General features: G+C 40.7%; 3 protein-coding genes across 4 annotated transcripts in view; 1 reads left to right on the top strand and 2 right to left on the bottom strand.

Annotated features, from left to right (window-relative positions):
• Nucleotides 1-8568, bottom strand: part of LOC306817723 (protein PHTF2) — a 39625-nt gene extending 31057 nt beyond the window's left edge. For both annotated transcript variants that reach the window (XM_079334836.1, XM_079334837.1), the window contains exon 1: nt 8420-8568. The gene's annotated coding sequence lies outside the window, so the exon portion shown is untranslated. The remainder of the gene's footprint in view (nt 1-8419) is intronic.
• A 377-nt stretch (nt 8569-8945) lies between these two features.
• LOC306817727 (transmembrane protein 60-like) lies at nt 8946-11025 on the top strand. The gene is made up of 3 exons (XM_079334841.1): nt 8946-9137; nt 9409-9529; nt 9753-11025. Exons 2-3 carry the CDS (start codon nt 9446-9448, stop codon nt 10068-10070), a joined length of 402 nt encoding a protein of 133 aa, XP_079190967.1. The 5' UTR covers nt 8946-9137; nt 9409-9445; the 3' UTR covers nt 10071-11025.
• A 6333-nt stretch (nt 11026-17358) lies between these two features.
• LOC306817720 (lysine-specific demethylase RSBN1L-like) overlaps nt 17359-19485 on the bottom strand; it is a 34491-nt gene continuing 32364 nt past the window's right edge. The window contains exon 10 of the mRNA XM_079334830.1: nt 17359-19198. Within this exon, the coding sequence (XP_079190956.1) occupies nt 18743-19198 (456 nt within the window). The 3' untranslated portion in view covers nt 17359-18742. The remainder of the gene's footprint in view (nt 19199-19485) is intronic.

The raw sequence follows: 19485 nt of genomic DNA, 5'->3' as shown, positions 1-19485 counted from the left end.
GAAGGAACTTGAAAAGCTTAGTTCGAGGTTTCCAGATGTGCACGGGCTCTCTGTAGCATGTCGATGAGGGCATCATCCACACCGACGTTAGGCTGATGTGCAAACTGAGAAGGACGGAGTCACTATGGGCCTGATGGGGCCGAGGACCAGCCTCTCAGAGGACTTCATTACGTGACGAGTGAGTGCAACTGGGCGGTAGTCATTGAAGTTAGCTGGGTGTCTCTTCTTGGGACAACGCAGCTGATTCTCCACACCTCTGGGATCTTTTGAAGACGCAGGCTCTGATTGAATAAGTGTGTGTGAGGATGTCACACAACTATTCAAGAGGAGTTCTGCAGCAGCCTGGGGCTGATCCCATCAGGTCCAGAGGCTTTTCCCTGCTTGATTTTGACCTTGACCTGCCATGATTAAAGTGTTAAGGTCCTCCCCCAGGTCCGGATCTCCCTCGATGAGTGGTCCTCTCTCTTGCTTCACACCCAGGATTTTCTTCACGTCAGCCCACATCTGTTTCACACCATCCTGTTGCAGCTGCTTTTCCAGTTTGTGCCTGTAGGCAGTGTGTTCCCCCTTCAAAATCCTCACCTTGAGCTCTTTCTGCAGTGCTTTGGTTTTTATCCGTGTCCCCTTCCCTGAGAGCCTTGTTTTTCTGGTTCAGCAGGGTTTTTTATGTTACGGCCATGGTTTATTATTTAATTTCCTTGCTGGGTATGTTTATGTCTTGCCCAAGCACGGCACACTTCATTGGCTTTGGCACACTTTACAGAAGTGTGCTTCAGCGCGGTACACTTCATGCACGAGCTCAAGCATGCGGGTACACGACGTTGGCAGCCTTCCTTATGGAGAAATCTGGAGTTTTATGACTATCTGATTAACGTGACTCAAAATAAGAAGGAGCTTGCATGCTTCTGATGAGCAGATGCAGACTCGCCTACACACATGGGCTGTATTAGCACGTTATGTCCAAGAGGTAAACATGCTCAGGCACGGTTAGTGCTAATGCTGCGTGACTGCGGGTCATGCTGGCCAGTTGGGGGAATGGCCTTTAACTCACCTTAAAAGGAGAGACAATGTTTCTGTCTCATGCAGATCAGCAGAGCAGAAGGTCATTAGGTTCACTCGGTGTAGTTTGAGTTTCCTTAACCTTGTGATGTGCAACCGTATACATCCTGCATCCCTCCAACGACTGCACAGGCACCGGAGGGTTTACGAGCACGACATACTTTTACTGGGAAGGGTCATGTGACTTGATTTCAATCAGTTCAAACAAGATTATGTGTTCATTGAAAATGCACAATCTTGATCTCACTAAAAAACAAGCAGCAACATTTGGCCAGATAAAGCTGGAAGAAAAGAAAAAGCATTCGGTGAAGTTTAGGTGTAAAATGAGGAATGGAGCAACACGACTGCCGACTCCCACAGCGTTGCATTTATAAACGGTACGATCACATCAATGGAGAAGAAGTTAATCGAGAGAATTTCAGGAGAAAAAAGGCTTTCTGTCGGTGAAAAGTTTGTGATGAAAAGAAGCACATGAGGAGAGCTCCTCGGGTAACTCGTGATCTGTAACTCTAGCTGCTCTCTCTCTCTCTGTCTCTGGGTGCTCCATATTTCATGACTGGTGTAGGTTATATGGTTACATCTCCAGCAGGGGCCGAGGGGGGCACGTGCCCGTTTAAGTAAGTGTGCATGCCAAGAGGAAATTTGACCCTGCTCAATCTACGATGAAATGTCATAGGTGTCGAGGGGGATTCTGAGTGTGAGTGTGTGTGTGTGTGTCAGATGGGCTCTAGGGGAAGCAGTTCCCGGCCCAGGGACCCAGTGGGTCAGAGGTCACCCACTGTGTTTGGAAGACTGCAGCTGAAAGCCCATTGTTTGTCTCGCACCTTTATTTTTAATCTGACTGTTACATTCAGAAAAAGGTTCAAAACATTATTTTAGAATTGACCAAGTATGACTTTTAGAACAAATGAAAGACATAAATAGAAATAGAAAAGCAAACACCAGAAGAGGTTTAATCTGGAGGTTAATCTCTCAAATTTGTTGAGCTTTACTTTGAGTCTATTGAAAGTTATTGAACTCAGGCATGGAGATAAAACAACTTCATTTGACTTATCGACCTTAATGTTTGTTTTGCTTGCATATAATAATGAGGGACTTGTGTACTTTGATTATAATATAACTTTGGTGACTGAAAATGTGAAAAAATACTTAACCCCTATATTAACTTGAAGACATTCTTAATAACATTTCTCTTCCTACAAGGCGTGTCTCAGTGAAATGAGGGGAGTGAGGTATCCAGTGTTCCTTCTTCTAACATTTTGATTGGAGTCTTGTTTTTCTCCCCAATGACACTAAACAACTCTCATCTTCTTTCCATTGTTAATCAATGAAGTCCTTTGAAAAGCAATACAGCCTGATTTGTATAAACTTTCCAGAAATGCAAGCAGTGGTGGAAACACAGACAACCCTGGGCCACAGGAAGTTTTTAGTTCCTGAACCCGTTTAGTTCTGGGGGCCTTTGGTTGAAACAGGGCTCATAGTTTGTCCAGAAGTTCTCCCTGACAGATGTGTGTGCATGCTGCAGGTCTGGTTTTAAGCAAGAATATTTTTTTAAATTTCTCAATTCCCTGACGTGATAAAATGATTGAATCTGTGATTTAAATCTGTGATTGATTCGACAGCACATAATGCCATCTTAATTAAACGTACTGTAACAGATGTGTATGCCATGCAATTTTTTTTTTGCTATTTTGCCCCCTAATTTATGTGCAGTCATGTCATTATTTCATTTCAGCTCTAACTACCTGCGTGTCTGTCAACACAGCGGTGAGAAGTGCCTTCATGATGTTTGTGAGAGGAAACACTGAGAAGCGTATCATGTTTTCCATCATGTAGGGTGAATCCTTGACCGTCTCGGGTAACACAAAGACACTTGACCTATGGCTTGATTATATAGTAACATAAACACTCACACACTCTACAGTTATTATTACATTAGTTATTTGACTGGCTAAGCCCGAAAAATACCGTATAATAAAAAACTTTGTCCTTGAATTAAATATACCCACTGCTATTTCTAACAAAAGTTTGACCAACAAGACGAAAGCATCTTTACAAAGGTTAGTTTGGTCAACTCTACTAAGAACAAAAATCAGATAAATATGTAGTGGCAGACGGCTGCAAAAATGTCGACAATATGGTGTCTGTTCTGCAGAAAAACAAGGATTTGTATAAGGCAACAGTTTATTTTTAGACATTTAAGGGAAGTTTACAATATTTTTGAAAGAACTGAATCATACCTAAATCTTTTTTTTTTTTTAATAATTTTTGAGGAAAATCAGGGCGTAAACAGCAGCACACGCAATTAAACTTCAGTGAGGGGTTTTCCTCTCATCAGCAACAGCACAAAGTTAACCAGTATGTTCACCAGTTTTCTTAAACCAAACATTAAACAATGACCAAAAGGGTAAATATTGGGTCTAATTGTTTCAAAGGTTTAGGGCTGTGACTTTCCACTCACATTGGTCTGTCTGGCTTAATTATCTTCTGAAAAAATTCAAAAACGTTTTAATTATTATCTCTCCAATGAAAGGACATTCGACTACACGATAATGGGGACAATATTGGACCTGATTCCTCCCTTCAGACCAAAGCCAGCAAAGGCCTAAAGCGTCTCCTGTGTGAGGAGTGATTTGAACCTCCCCGATCTGCTCGGGCCGCCACAACCAGAAATCATGTCGTGTTGGGAGAACACCGAAAACGGCAGAGCGCGGACTCCGACTGTGAATTGTCACCTGGAAAGGAACACTAGCCAATGGGGAAGCAAGCTGACTGAGGGAGGAAGCACAACGAACATTACCATGGCAACAACAGCAACCGCAAAAGCATAAAGTCAGATGGATGGGATGTCACAAATTTAGGACCAGCTCGTTGCAACGACACGAGTGTTTCTTTTACATCTGCTGCAAAACAAACCACGATCCAACTGACGAGGAAAGGAGTTGTTAGCATGAGCTAACAGCTAGCCACATTTTGTTTCCTCTGTGAGAAGACAGTTTGATAGTCGAGACTGACTGTGTGTGAATAAGTCGGTTAGTGCGTGGTGTGTTAAGTTGGTCTTCTCACTGCACACCACACTGCTGAAAAGTTGTTTAAAATTCTAAAAACCTTGTTGTGTGTGCCAAGCCTAAGACACACACACACACACACACAAAAAAGAAACACACACACACACTCATGAGTGAGTGAGTGTGTGGACAGGAAACCAGCAACCACAGGCAAAGTGAAAGAACTGAGTCGTCCAAACAAGTACGTCAACTGCTGATTGTACACACAAACACACACACACAACATATGATGTACTGCCTTTGTTTGCTGTCTCCCCATTTGTTTCTCAAAGACATTTTGAACTACTGTTTCTCTCTGTCCGTGTGTGTGTGTGTGTGTGTGTGTGTGTGTGTCTGTGTGTGTGTGTGTGTGTGTGTGTGTGTGTGTGTGTGTGTGTGTGTGTGTGTGTGTGTGTGTGTGTGTGTGTGTGTGTGTGTGTGTGTGTGTGTGTGTAAGAGAACAAGGGTTGTTGAGGCATGCTGCATTAACAAAAAAACAAGGGGGGAATGCACACAGAGACGCACACACACAACACTCACCTGCAGTGTGGCCGTGCAGCTAACTAGCGTTTAGTCCTCAGACAAAAGAAGACAGGAGCTGCAAGACATTTGGAAACAGAGAGAGAGAGAGAGAGAGAGAGAGAGAGAGATGGTTAAGAGTGTCTGGCATGACATGATTTGAGAGTCAAAGCAACAGTGGCCACGTGTGTGCGAGTGGTCAATCAAATCAGGCCGTCACGAAAGAGGCTTCCTTGTTGTGATTCGTCTTATAGCTACATCTTATTAAAAAAAAGAGCAGTTTCATACATGCACTGTGTACACCGTGTAATTGGGCCTTGGTTTGTGTTGATGCTTAAAAACAGCATGCGTCTTACCGACACAAATACTCAAATCAGACTCTAGTGACAGATACATACTTCTGTGACTAAACACAAATCACACGACTGCTGGCCTTTTCTTTGCAACTGGAAAGCCAATACAAACTGGACAGCACGAGGAGAACTACTGTGTTCATGTTTTTACTCAACAGTGTACGGAATTCAAGTTGGAGATGATCATAAGTGCCTCAGGCTGATAAATTCATCAGTGTTGATGACATGAAGAAAACAACGACATTAGACTGGGTTTGATTGACAGCTTTGTCACACTATTGTTTCAATCAGATAAAATAAACACCTGTAGTAACCCTTTATAACATAACGGATTAGCAGGTTGGTAGTAAACAAGAAAAGTTACATAAAACCTCGACGACAAGCAACGAGTCAGAGTGACAACAACATATAATGTGGATCAGTTAACAGAGAGAATACATATACCAGTATAAAGAGTGGCTGTTTGATGTTGCTGAGAACACACCAGTCAAAAAGTGACCATTAGAGTTCAAACTGCGTCGAGTGCTGCTCAGGGAATATTGCACATAATTAAGAGGTGCTGTTATAAATTGCACATTTGCCCTCGAACTTGTAAAAAGTGCTGCTGTAATTGCACATGGCTCTATTGCACTGAGTTTGCAGACACAAAAGAGTGAACACATACTATTGCCCAGGGACATAAAACTAGTCATGTATGCAGTACTGCTCTGGGTTAAATGACATACATGTGTGTGTGAAAGAGGATAATTAGGGGTGGCTGTGGTTTAGTAGGTAGAGGGTTCAATCCCCAGCTCCTGCAAGCAACATGTCTGATGTGCCCTTGGGCAAGACACTTAACCCTGAATTGCTCCCTGTGCTGCGTCAGTTATATGAATGTGATTAGTTACTTCTGATGGTCTTACTACAGAGCAACCAATGCCATCAGAGTGTGAATGTGTAGGTGTGACATGTGGTGTAAAAGTGCGTTGAGTATTCAGAAGACTAGAAAAGCGCTATATGAGCTCAAGTCCATTCAGATTAACACAAAGATGCAAATGTAAGAATAATCCTGAAATCATGATCATTCCATTCAAAGGTGTAAAGATGCCCATTGGTACTCTGAAAAATGAATCTCAATAATCAGCTGTGGAGCAGATAAGACGAACTGAAACATTATTACAGTCAACAAGATTCATCATTTTAAGAATTAAAATGGTGCTTGTGTAGATTCTCTCACAGAATTTCATCAACAGAATCCGAGCAGCAATAGCTCATCCTAACACAACACTGCCCACTGTATCATTAACACCACCTGCCATTCTCTTCTTCTCTGCAAAACCGCTCAAGTGACTTTTACTTTGCTACCTCTTTTTAACTAATCCTGCATTCACTTTAATTCTATGACTTATAACACTTCAGCAAAAGCCATTCTGCTGCTGTAATATAAGATGATGGGACAGTGTAGTGTGTGATGTAACTACATTGCAGCTGGTGATGTAACAGCCACTGCAGGCAGGTTCATGCTGCACAATGGACAGAGCATCGTCTGAGGGAGGCAGACAGAAGGAGGGAGGAAGAGGAAGGAAAGAAAGAAAGAAAGAAAGAAAGAAAGAAAGAGGATATTGACGGAGAGTAAAATACAAAGAAACATGGTGGTCAGACAACAGCCCTCAGTCTGTTGGAAAAACACTAAGACGTTCAGTCCACACAACCACACCAACTCCATTTGGGCAAATGCATGTAAAAAAGAAAAAGCATCCCACACACACACACTGCACTGTTCAACCTGCTGCACAGCTACGTTGACTGACAGGTGCTACTGGCCTTCCTTCATATCAATCAGTTAACATGTCAAAGGTACAAACAGTGTTTATTCTTATTCATGTTGGTTTGTCTGTGCACGTGTGTTTTAGGAGGTGTCCTCGGAATCCCAGGTGTTAGAAGTCTGCTGGGCGTGGCACAATGCCATCTCTAATTTTCATCACGTATCCTCCCTCTGTTAATGAGCAAAATAAAAAAAAAACCTGTTTACTTTTAATGGATGCCGCTGCAACCACAACTTCCTGCTTTTTACCGCTTATCTACATGCTTAAGTGCTGCTCGAGGACACCTTGGGGCTTCTTAACTTTTCCAAAACAATCAGTAATTTCACCAATAGTATTTTTATTTATTTATTCTTTATTGCTACTTTATAGTGCTCTAAATGTTGAGGAAATATTAAAGTGCAAACTGAAAAAATAAAATCCCACATTACAAACAGACGCCTTGTGTACCCGACTGCCTGCAGGTGAAACAAACACATTCAATGATTGGCTACAGTCCAAACAAAGTCAAGTCTGACAGCTGCACTTGTCAATGATTCTTTGTCATGTACAAGTTAAAATATTCATGCTGAAATGTCCTGTTCTCATTTACAAGAAATGCTTTTTTCCGGTCCAACTTTGTAAACATGATACAAATCTCAAAGGTTTGTTTGTTTGTTTATCCTTGCTGTATTTGAACTGCACAGGTTCTGACATGGTTCTGCCAGAGTAGTGAGAGTGAGGTATTAAGAAGAGCTGAGACCTAAAATAAATAAAGTGTGTTTCATCAATAAAAAAACGTCATGGGATAAACTACGAACTGTTTTAATGGCAAACTTTGAATGTAAATGTTTAGTTGTACAAAATTATGCAATGTAAGGCGAAATGAAATAACTAGCTGACATACTGATCAATAATAAATGTTAGCCCTGATCCTGACATCCCTGTATAAAATGAGCTTTTGAGATTTTCTTGAATTGCCCCCCGGGGACAGTTTTTTTTTTTTTAAATAGAGCTATCTAAATGAGTAAAGACATCTTCGACTGTCTATACATGGCTACCTCTTTTCCCCCTGATACAAATTTTAAAATGAAAACTTCCCTGATTAAATAGGAAAGTTTCCTGTTTTAGATGGCAGCCTGGCCCATACCTCAAAATCACTGATGTTTTAGAAAACATTTTAATAACCTTTGTTATTTCATCTACACAATAAAACAGCTTCTTAAAAAACAGTAATGTACATCCCCCGGCAGAATTTAAGATGCTTAAAAATGTTAAAAGTATGTTTGAATGATGCTTTTAAGTGCATAGGTGACATATTTATCGTTAACATTGCTGTCTTTAAGTAAATAAAGCATAAAAAGCAAACGCTACCATGTGATGTTTCCCCTCAACATGTGCATCGCTGTAAATCATTTTAGGTAGCCTAAGGCTCATTTTATAAAGTAGCCTGCATGTAGATTAGGCCACGGTGTTTTCAGACAGTCTTCGTGGTTCATTTCACACAGACTGTCTTCCTCCTCCTCTTTCTGCTGCTAGTCTTTTTCATGCTACCCAGTTAGCTAATGCTACCGGTCGGCACAAAGAGACCGCACAGCTTACCCCTACTGCAACCCTGACTGCTGCTGTCCAAACACTGAATGCCAGCGTTCATTCTTACCTCCTTGACAGCGACGAGTTGCCCACGGAGACACAAACTCTGCTTTTCAAACGTTGTCCTCACTGCACGGAGCTAACTACGCTTCCCCACTGTCTAGGGGAGATGCTGAGTGTCTGCTCATCGGTGTTTGAAGCACTAGCTTTTCGCTTTCAGCGTCTCACTGTAAAAATACAACTTCACCCCTCAGCCCGTAAAGCCACGTGTAAATGCGCAACGGTATTTTAAACCAATAAACGTCACCACCAGCGTTTAATAACTAATTGAAAACAACAGTCCTACATACCACTGTAGAGATCAAATTTGATGAAAAGCAGAGCATAAGGCGCAAAAAATTAAATGTAGAAGTATGGTTGCATACTTACTGACAGGGCCAAAGGGTGTAATGAAACAGTCCTCTACCCACATCTAGTGGACGATAAACCTCCCTACATTAAACGTTGTAAACGAACTTGCGCATCTATAAACACATTACGGACAGAAACTCAGAACGATAGAACCAGCGAACGTTAGGCAAACGTGACGTTGCAAGACCAGGGCCAATCGTCTTCAAGCACAGGCGGGCTCAGCAGGGATAACGGACCAGAGAATCCCTCCGCCTGTTCCTCTTATCGTCAAGTCTTCTGATAATTATGTGACACAATGTGAAAAATGTGGTGAATTCAAGTGTGTGCCATACAGGCAGAAGTGTATTCTGGAAACGGTCTTAGAAGACACTAAGGTAAGCTGGACTTTGACCTAAATAAAAACGATAGCAGGTTGGCCAAGCTATTGCTGGAAAAGCTAGCTGTTGTTGTAGCATTGGCTAAATAACGATGATTAAATAGCCATTCTAGCTAATGAAAGCAGGACCTTTTTGTGAACAATGTAACCCCTTAAGAGCAATTTGTACCTCCAACATTGCTTTCTTTTTCACTATGTTTGATTTATTGCTAAAATCTCCATAGACAAATCTCCATCACATGTTGTGCTTGTGTGTTTGGTCTGTCCAGCTTCTGTCTTTCCTCTGAACTGTCTCCAGTCTCTGAGATGTCTCTGGCTCAGAGAGTATTGTTGACCTGGATCTTCACCCTGGTCTTCCTCATCATGCTGGTACTCAAACTAGATGGGAAGGTACAGATTTTGATCTCTTGATACTTGCCTGTGTGCCATTTCTCTCAGCTCCTGTATATTGAGACTTTAGCAGCACCACTGTCAGAAACATCATTTATGAATTCTTTACTTAAGTGAAAAATAATCTGGTTATCAAAGCGATAATTTGACCCATTGCACTGATCTTGGTTTTTAAAGTCTTAATAGTTTATCTAATATCATCTACCATCTCTTCTCTCCCCAGGTGCAGTGGAACTGGTTCCTCATCTTCCTCCCCGTCTGGGTTTTCGACGGCATCCTCATCCTCATGCTTGCCATCAAGATGGCGGGCCGTTGCAAGCCTGGGTACGACCCTCGGAACGGCTCGCCAGACCTACATTTGCGGGCCTGGTACCTGACGGCCATGCTACTGAAGCTTGGCTTCTGCCTGACGCTGTGTGCCAAGCTGGAGAAGCTGGCAGATGTAAAGCTGACATTTGTGTGCATACCTTTGTGGACAATGCTGCTGGGGGCGCTGGTGGAGCTGGGGCTGAACATCTTTCCTGAAAGAAGAGAAGCCTGAGAGGAATTTAACCTCAGCATGATTCATTACAACATAATTGATGAGATGTTCTCTCATTATGACTCTGGTCAAATCTGAGCTTATGTTTTAACTTGATTTTGTTTCCCGAAGACCTACACTGAAAAAGGAATTAAATTATCATTTCGGCAATTTGTGCGAAATTAATCATACCATGTTCACAAAAACTGGATGCCAAATGTATGTTATGTATTGGTATATTCTACACTGGAAGAATCAATGTCCTCTAATGTTTTATTTTTTGAAATTAATAAGATGTTCAGTATTTTTTTCAAGTCTTTATTTTAACTGTAAATAAGTTAGCACTTTAATTCATTTAAGCTACATTATATTTTCTATCCCCTTTTGGTACCAACATAATGTGTTTTTTCTTTTCATTCCTTAGCTGTGGATAGTAGATGGCTAAATAATATTTCACTAGTTGTGTGTTAATTTGTGCTGTTTGGGACAAGGTTGTGTTTTGGCTCTGGGCGCATGAGGCATCTTGAACAACGTGCAATTTTCCTTTTTTCCTCCCACAGGCTGTTTTTCCCTCTGCCTGTTACAAGGCCTCTTTTATACCTTGTAGATCATCATGTGCCCTATTTTAGCTGCTATTAGGTACAAAGGTTTAAGGTTGCTGGGAAGAAAACAAATGACGTGTACTATACATGGTGACCAAGGTAATACAACAGCAAGGAACATTTACAGATAAATATGGAAAATCTAAATTAAGAATATCTTGTACTTTGCAGTTAGCTCATTTTCTATAGGGCTCAATTTACAGTTTTATTTGATGTCATCTTCTTGATACAGCTGACACTGTGACACTTTGTTTTGTGCCATTTAATTGTTAATTGGTATTTAATCTGCATTATTTTGCACAATGGTAAAATGAAAAAGAGCAAGATTTTTGAGTTCAAAAGTATTTGATAATAAATGCATGTCATGGAAATAATCGTTTCTTTACATTTATTCAAGTTGTGGCGTTACACAAATGCACATTAAAGTGCTTAGAATAAAAATAAAAAAAACACGTTTGTAGTGACTGGAAATAAATGTAGCTCGTGGAAAATCCTGCAGGGAGGTGACCCGACATGAACCGTGAAGCAACCACAGAGCCAACACAGCGAGTGAATGAGCGAGTTTGTGTGAGATCTGACTTAGCATTCTTCCAGGGACACATTTCAGAGTAAAGACCTGCTGAACAGTCTGTCCGAATGGGGACAAAAAAACATGTTCCCACGTTTTTTTGGGTCTAGTTAAAGGTTTTTTAAGAATCAGGTTTTTATTGGCTTACCACACAATGAATTTAACTTCAGTAGGCTGTGCTTTCAAATGTAATTAAATATTTACAATTAACTAAAACATAAGAAGTGATTAGGGTTAGACCAAGTCTCCAGGGAAGTATTGGAAGTCTGTTGTGTTGTTAAATATAAACTGAGAATGTTTGTCTTCATATACGCAGGGACAGTTTTGATATGGTGTCATTCTCACATTTTTCTAGTGTTTTTGACCCTCTTGCTGCAGCAAACTCACGATATGTACTTTCAAACCTTCCCTTCTTTCACAAGTTACTCCTCTTCTGGGTCAGGAATTTTATTTTCTTCGTCTAAACTTCTGGTTTTCGGCGCTGTCTGGAAACCATTGATCTGCATGTTCGTTTGTGTGCTTTTTTTTATTCGCGAGCTGCTTTGCATTGATCCTTTATGGTTGAATGTGGGCGTGTAGAGGGCGGAACATGGGGCTGAAATGTGGGCACATTTCCAGTTGGTTCGTGATTTATAAAATTAATTTATAGATCCGCGATAGGCTATGTAACATAATCTAGGCTAATATAATCCCACTTTTTTAATTTGAGTTTGAAAAAACGTCGTTACAATACAGTATGTTGCACCCGGACGAGAGGAGGCTAGTCAGACCCCAGCATAAAATAATTCCAAACTCACCACTGGTACACTGACAAACCTGCCTCTTGGTCAGGTAACGTCGGCCGCACAAGCGGGCTCCCTGCTTGTCAATAATGCAACTTTATGAGAGATAATGTTGTCAAACGGGGCCCCTAGGGAGGTTTCCTACTGTCACTGCCAAATGTGCACATTTTGAGGCAATGCTGTGGTTGAAAGTTTGTCAGTCGTTGGCCTTGTCTTATCTGTTGACAAGCAGCGCCTCTGTAGTGCATTTATGTCGAGGCTTTAATGTATTCAACCTGAACTCTTCCCACAAACCAGTGCAGTAATGATGTACATCTATCTAACCAAGTTTAATTTCGTTTAATTTTGATAATTGTGCTAAGTAGCTATTTATTATAAAATAACATTCTTGTCACTACACTAAATTAATTTTGACACCTTTAAATTTGAGTGCATATCGCTAACAATGGCGTTACATTAAAAACACAAATATATCACTAGCAATTCGTCTATTAAATTTCAAGTTACAATTTCATGACTCCTTTGCTGTTCCAACAAGGACATTTCCTGCTATCATGTTTAATTAACTGTCTGAGTGCCAAACTGGACAATTTGCCTTCTTTTTATAAAAATAAAAAGCAAAGATTAGATGAAAAAATAAATCCCAAGATTGTTTACTAGACCTGTTTTTGCTTGTGAATCTTTGGAGGGGCCAGAACCCAATGTTTGAAACCTCTTAATTTAACCACCACACTTAATTTGAAGTAGTAAAGCTTATTCCAAACAAGTAAAATCATGTTTACAGAACATATTGATGCATCAATTCAACAAACCACTATTATGTCATAACAGCTTCAGAGGACACATTAGTTAACTTTTTGTACTTTGAGCAGAGGATTTGTAATGCAGAGCTTTTACCATTAGATTATTAGTAGTTTTACTGAAGTGTAGGGACTGAATTCTTTCCCATTTGGTTGCATGAGAAATCAATGTGAAGAGGCATGAAAAGCATAACTTAACCGAAACTGTTTTTAGCCATTCAGTAGCATTGCACTTGAGTGATTCATATAAGCTCAAACACTGCACAGTCTGTAAACTACACTCACATGGTTTACAAGGTTTTTCCAACTATTCCCTCCAAAATCCCTCTTTGTCTCAGCTCCAGCTTCCCGCCTCCCTTCCGCCTTCATTTACTGTGAAGGTCAGCTGAACTCCTGCGGCATTTCTGCTGTGTCTGAGACAGAGAGCATGAAGATGGAAAAAAAAAAAAAAAAAAGGCTGATTCAAATAACATTTGACCCAACACACACACACACACGCCCTGAAACTGTAGTGTGTGACGTGTCTGCTTAAATATCTCCTGGTCAAAGTTCTGTGGTAATTTCTGCAGACTGCATTGAGTAGGTGGCTTTCAAAACATGAATCTAAAGAGATAGAAAAAAAGGCAGCATACGAAACACAGAAATGGAGGGAAAGGCCTGTGAAAGGAAGTCAGGTCTGTCTACCTAACACAACCATAAATATTTCACGGTGCAATCGTTAAAGGTGCATCTAATATTATTATAGCATCAATATCATGAGCTAAAGCAAGTACAATAAATATACTCCCTTTATAAATCTGTTACTATAACAAAGTCTCTATCCATATTTAGGTATATACAAGCATCATTTAGTCATATATGAGTGAATACTGTCAGATTTTGATCTACTGCTGTGGCTTCAGCACAGGAGGCTCCCGACTGGCCTGGGGCCCAAAGAAGTATCCTGCCTTGCCTGTTGACAACAGCCCCTCTGCATCAAGGCAAAATGTGCCAATGCACCGTTGATACGTTCAGTCTTTTTATGCTGCCCCAAGTAGTTAGTTAGTTGATTAGTTAGTGCATGTCTGAAGCGACATGATTAAGTTTTACTGTAAACAAAAGTGATAATGTTTGTCAACAAAATGCATCGAGTATTATTGATATCTTTAATGACTACATAGTGTCTCTGCATCTGACTATTTTCCCAGGCCTTATGGCGACACTAGAATTATCATCTAAATCCAACAACAAACAATTCATACCTCATTTCTTCCATACAGTGAACCTTTTATTAGCTAGGCTCATATTTAAAGTAGAAACCACAATACATATTTTCCTCTTTACAAAACTTCTTATTTACACTACAGTGCTGACAGTTTAAAATCACCAGAAAAACAAAAACAAACAAAAAAAACCCTTTAAGATAAATAAATTGATGAAAACAGCAGCGGCTGCTAAAGACATGTTTTCGACCACAATCTTGTCACATTTGTACAAAAAATATAGAAGATCCTGTCAGATTTATTTTGTAACATCTGAAACCAGAAAGCATAAAAAGAGCTGCAGAGTGCCACACAAGTGGCATTAAGATCACCTCGAGCTAAACAGAGCCACAAACAGAAGAGTTCTACCTCTGAAATGAATTCCCTGAAGAGAGCTGAAAGTTTAAATTAGATTTTTCCAAACTTTCCAGACGAAGCACAACCCACAAAGTTTGACTGATTCCAGACTTCGACCACAGATGTTTGAAGAGTTGTCTAAAGCTTTAGAGACCAATTTTAAGCTTTGCATTTATTTTTCAGCGAAGACTGGGACCTTAAAAACGCTGTGAATTCACAGAACTCCTTCTCTACATGGCTCTTGACCATTTCTTACTTCACAGTTAAGGACAGGCACTGGGGAAATGTTGTGGGCTACATTAGCAAGTGGGCTGTACTCCAATGTTAATATTAAAATGAAGACATCAACAACAAAAACAAAGAGATCGACACAACGTTCTACAGCTGTTGGGTGAGACAGAAGACTTTTCATAGTCATTCCTAAAACAGAACATTAATTATTGACTTCATTTTCTTCAAAAGGGCACTCCAGTCTCTGGTTCTTAAATTAAACATTCAATGCTGTAAAGAAAACAACCCTTATGCCCAATGTAAATGTACTTTGGGACAGAACTTTAGAAAGTGTACCGTCTGTTTGTTTTCAAGCCTATAGAATAAAATAAGTGTATCTTAGCAGTTCTAAGGCCTCAAAAATAAACATTGTAGATTTGGAAGAACCTTCACCTGTTAAAATCTGAAGTTCATTAAAGAAGCAATATATAACTCTGACACCTAGAGTTTAAAATGGGTACTGCAGTCCAAATTCAAAAGTACATGCAGGTTGCCATGTCGCAGAAACGGAAGCTTCAGTGTTTAGCCGGCTCTGAATCAGTCTTGAAGCCTAAAAAAAAGGCAACTCCAATTCTTATTCTAGTGTTACCATGTTTCTGGTTGTGGAGCTTATTAGAATTAAGGCAAGGCTTTTTAGGTCGGGTACAATCAATTATATCTGAACCAGTTTGCTTGGCCACTATCATCACTGTAACACCGGATGACTAAAGAGGGAGGACTAATGTCATATCTGGCCAACCAAGGGTGCATCCAAAACAACTAGGTGGGGTTGCCTTCAAGCTGCCTTCCTTCTCTGGTAAAAACAAAACAAAACAAAAACAAAACCCACACACCATTCTGTCAAAAAGTAGGAGGAAGACATTCTGGCTGCTGCAGAAAAGCCAGCACTTAATGTATTTTTCATTAATGTTGGATGATATAGTTAAGGTCATTTTATGATTTCATTCAGTAGACATCTTACATATTGCTTCTTTAACTTAAATATCTGCAATAATTTCAAGTGTATTAAAACAGTAGTTGACAAATCTAAATCTTTAAAAGTGCTAAAATGAGTCAATATTGGGAAGTATTTAACAGCTGCATTTGTGTGACATTAGTTTGCAAGCTCTGTAGATTCATGGGGAGCTCTGAGCGCATCTTTAAACTTAATAACTTAAAATATTTATATACTATATATATATATATATATATATATATATATCTATATATATATATATATATATATATATATATATATATATCTATATATATATATATATATATCATGACCCTGAACCCTTTTTTTTTTTATTTTATTTTTTAAAATCAGAGAATCATCTAAATGATGATGTGAAGCACAGAAGATTCAGAGCTTAGTTACTGCTTGTAGCTAAATGTACAAGAAACCGTAAAACTTCAAACAAAAGCCCATCCCAATTTAAGGCCCAGTCCCTTTTACTACCTGGTGTTGCTGCATATTTTGACAAATAAAAGCAGGCCTCAATTAGAGGCCCCTATACATGTATTGTAGATAAGTTTGGGGATCAAAACTATATTAAAAAGGGTGTCTCTCTCTTTCACCCACCGTCCAGCAGGTGGGTATGGTTAGGCTGTCGAAGCTAGGGTCAAATCGAACGTATCATTTAATTTGTTTATTTACATCCTAATTTTGTACAAGGTTAAATATTTTTTTTAGCTGTAAAACTACAATTTGAAATCTGCCAAATACTTGCTTTATATGAATTTTGTTTAAACAATTACAGGCCCTGTCCCAAATAAAGGTCTTGAGGAACTGAAGGAAACAAAACACCAGGGCTATTCATTGAAGTTTGATGGTAATACTTTCAAGAATTACTGACTTTTTTTGTACTACGCTGGTACCTTCGGGTGTCATTTTACTTGAAGGGATTTTCTTTGATTCCTTGGCACTAAAAACTTCCCTAACATTCGTCTTGAACAGAAAAACACTTAGATTGGTTAAAAAAAATCTCCTGAACAGACAAGTAAACACTCATAATTAGAAGATCTTTCAGGGATCATAATATTAAAAGGACATTACCAGCTTCCTATTATTGGCTCTAAAATCTGACTAAAATGATATCACTTGTTGCCATATCAATAACAATGAAATGCATTTAAATTCAGCAGATTATTGCAGAGCAAAAATGCTCAAAATACAATATTATGGAAAAATTCTGCAGTTTACTATATAAATTAATTCATCAATATGTATAGTAGAGGAAATGCAGCAATATTGATACAATAATGTATTGTATAATATCACAATTTGACCCATAATAATTCCAGAAACAGTCTTGGGCATAAAAATAAACTCACTAGAAAAAAAGCCACAAAAATGGAAGCATTAGCTGCAAGTTTCACAAAAAGGTCGCCAACCATTTTTCTATAAATACTGGAGATAAGTTCTGAATATAATTTACCTGGTTTCCTTCCTATCGTTTGATGAAGTCACATAAAACAGAATCGGTAGTTTAAACTAGAGGCTGATAACGTCTTTAAAATGTCAACATCTGTGTAGCTTTTACATCAACAACAACAAAAAAAGGCCAAAACTACCAACAAATGTAAATAACATTCAATATATTTAAACCCGAGCACAACTGGGATAAATAACCTCCAAATCAGCATTAGAAACAACATTATTGTGTTCATATCGTACATTTTCTCCATCTTTTTACAGTTTTACAACACAACCAAAATAAATCCTTGCTCTACATATAGTTATTTAAAAACAACGTTGGTATGTACAAAAACTACTATAAAAGCTGCTCTTCATGCATTGGGGAAGGGGGGGAGAAGGGAGGAGGAAGGCTGTGGGGGAGGAGGAGGAGGAGGAGGAAGAGAAGGAGGCAGAGGAGGTGGCGTGGAGGAAGGAGGAGGAGGCGGGTGAGGATAGTGCTGTGCTGGCGGTGGACTTTGGTACAGCGGTTGTGGCTGGTAAGAAGCGGGCAGTTGGGGAGGTAGGACTGCGGAGGGAGGAAGGGGTGAGATGGGAAGTGGGGGTGCTGGTTGGGGTAGTAGGGTTTAGTGTGTGGGGGGGTAGTGGTGATGGTGAGGGAGGGGATGATGAAGAGTTTGGGAGGCGGGGAGGGGAGGGTGGTAGTATGGTTGGGACTGGGTGGTGAGGTTGAGTTGGGAAGGGGGGGGCAGGTGGAGCTGGTTGATGTGGACCGAATGGGGGGGGCGGGGTCTGTGGGAGGAACGAGTTCATAGTCTGTGGGAGGTTGGGGACGGGGTTATGGGGATGCATTGGGGGTCTGTGAGGAAGGTGGGGAGGGAAAGACGGGGGGAGCATGTGAGGGAGTGGCGAAGGAGGTGGGAGGTGCTTGGGTGTGTATTGCTGCAAGTAACTCCCTGGCCTCTGCGGATCCAAAGATGACGTCCTCGAGTCTGAACTCCGAGTCCACGTCTCTTGGAGTGTGTATGTCCTTATGTCTCCAGATGTTCGAGCCGGCGTGTGCGTCCGTGTGTTCTACCTTCGGACTTGAAGGTGTGTGCGTCTGTTGTACGTCCGGCGCAGGTTTGTGTGTCCGGGTGTCTAAGGCGTTGTCTGTTTTCAGGCGAGGGGAGTCTTTGTCCTTCAGTTGTTCAGGCTGAGAGAAGGAAGACGCCACACTGGGAGAAACCGATGGTTTCACAATATCTGGGGCTGATTTGGCAACGGTTGACACGGAGGATGATGTAGCTGGAAGAGAAGATGCCGAAGATATTGAGGGATGGAAAAGGAGTAGCTGGAGGAGAGTGCAAAGGAGACACCAAAGATGAAGAGGAAGACTTGGAGATCGTCGAGTTAGAAGCTGAGTGAGAAAACGACGAAGAGGAGCTTTTACTGGAAGACGTCGTCCTGTTGTCCGAACTATGATGGTGATGGCGATGAAGGTGCTTTGATGACGCTGCTTTGGGTTTGGTGTTCTGATCAGGAGGATGGGGAGCAGAAGGAGGTGCAGTTGATTTATTTTTTAAGGGAGAAGGAGGTTCTGCTTTTATTTTTGCATGAGGCGAATCCTGTTGTTTGGGTTTGACTCCTTCTTTCGGCCTCTTTTTCTCCTCTTCTTCTGTGTTTCTCGCGCCGCTCACATTGGAATCCATGGAGAGAGAGGCAGAGACACAAGAGGGGAAGGCTGAGGAGACCGACTGTCCTCCGTTTTGACAGTCACCGACGTCCTTTTTTCTGCCTCCTCCTTTATCCTCTCCTTCATACTTTTTTCCTCCTTTTTTTCTCTCCTCCTCTCATCTTCTTCTTTCCTTTCCACTACTTCACTCCCCTTTTCCTTCAGCTCTACCTCCTCCTCTTCCTTCTTCACCTCCTCCTCCTCCTCCTCTTCTTCTTTCTGGTCTCCCTCTCCACAGTGGTATTGCTGTAAGCGTACGTGCCAGGCCAGGCTGCAGACCGAGGACACGGTCTTGAACTGGTGGACCACGTTGCGAGGGATGAAGTAGATGTCGTTGTGGCACAGGCGGATGCGGGCATAGCGGATGCCCTCTCGACGCAGCTGGTTCAGTTTGGCGTCATCCACCCACTTCACACACTGTGGGGACAGAAGAAAAAAAAAAAAAAAGAGTTGGGACTTTAAGAGTGAAACCTTCCCTCTTCTATGCTGACATCAAAGACTTCAGGCTTCAGTTACCTTTAGGAAGCAAAGATCTTACAGTCTACACTTGTAGCTGACTACAGCTTTGTAAGAGATAAAAAAAATCCTCTAATCCGGAATCTTCAAAGAATTTACTTTCAACCTGCTCTGTGCCTAATTTTGTACGTTCTCATTTGTACTCCATACTATATTTAAAACCCCTGAGAGGAGATGTTAGCCAGCTA

This window comes from Symphodus melops (genome assembly GCF_947650265.1).
Source record: "Symphodus melops genome assembly, chromosome: 22".
NCBI classification, from domain to species: Eukaryota; Metazoa; Chordata; class Actinopteri; order Labriformes; family Labridae; genus Symphodus; species Symphodus melops.
This window is presented reverse-complemented; position numbering and strand designations above follow the sequence as displayed.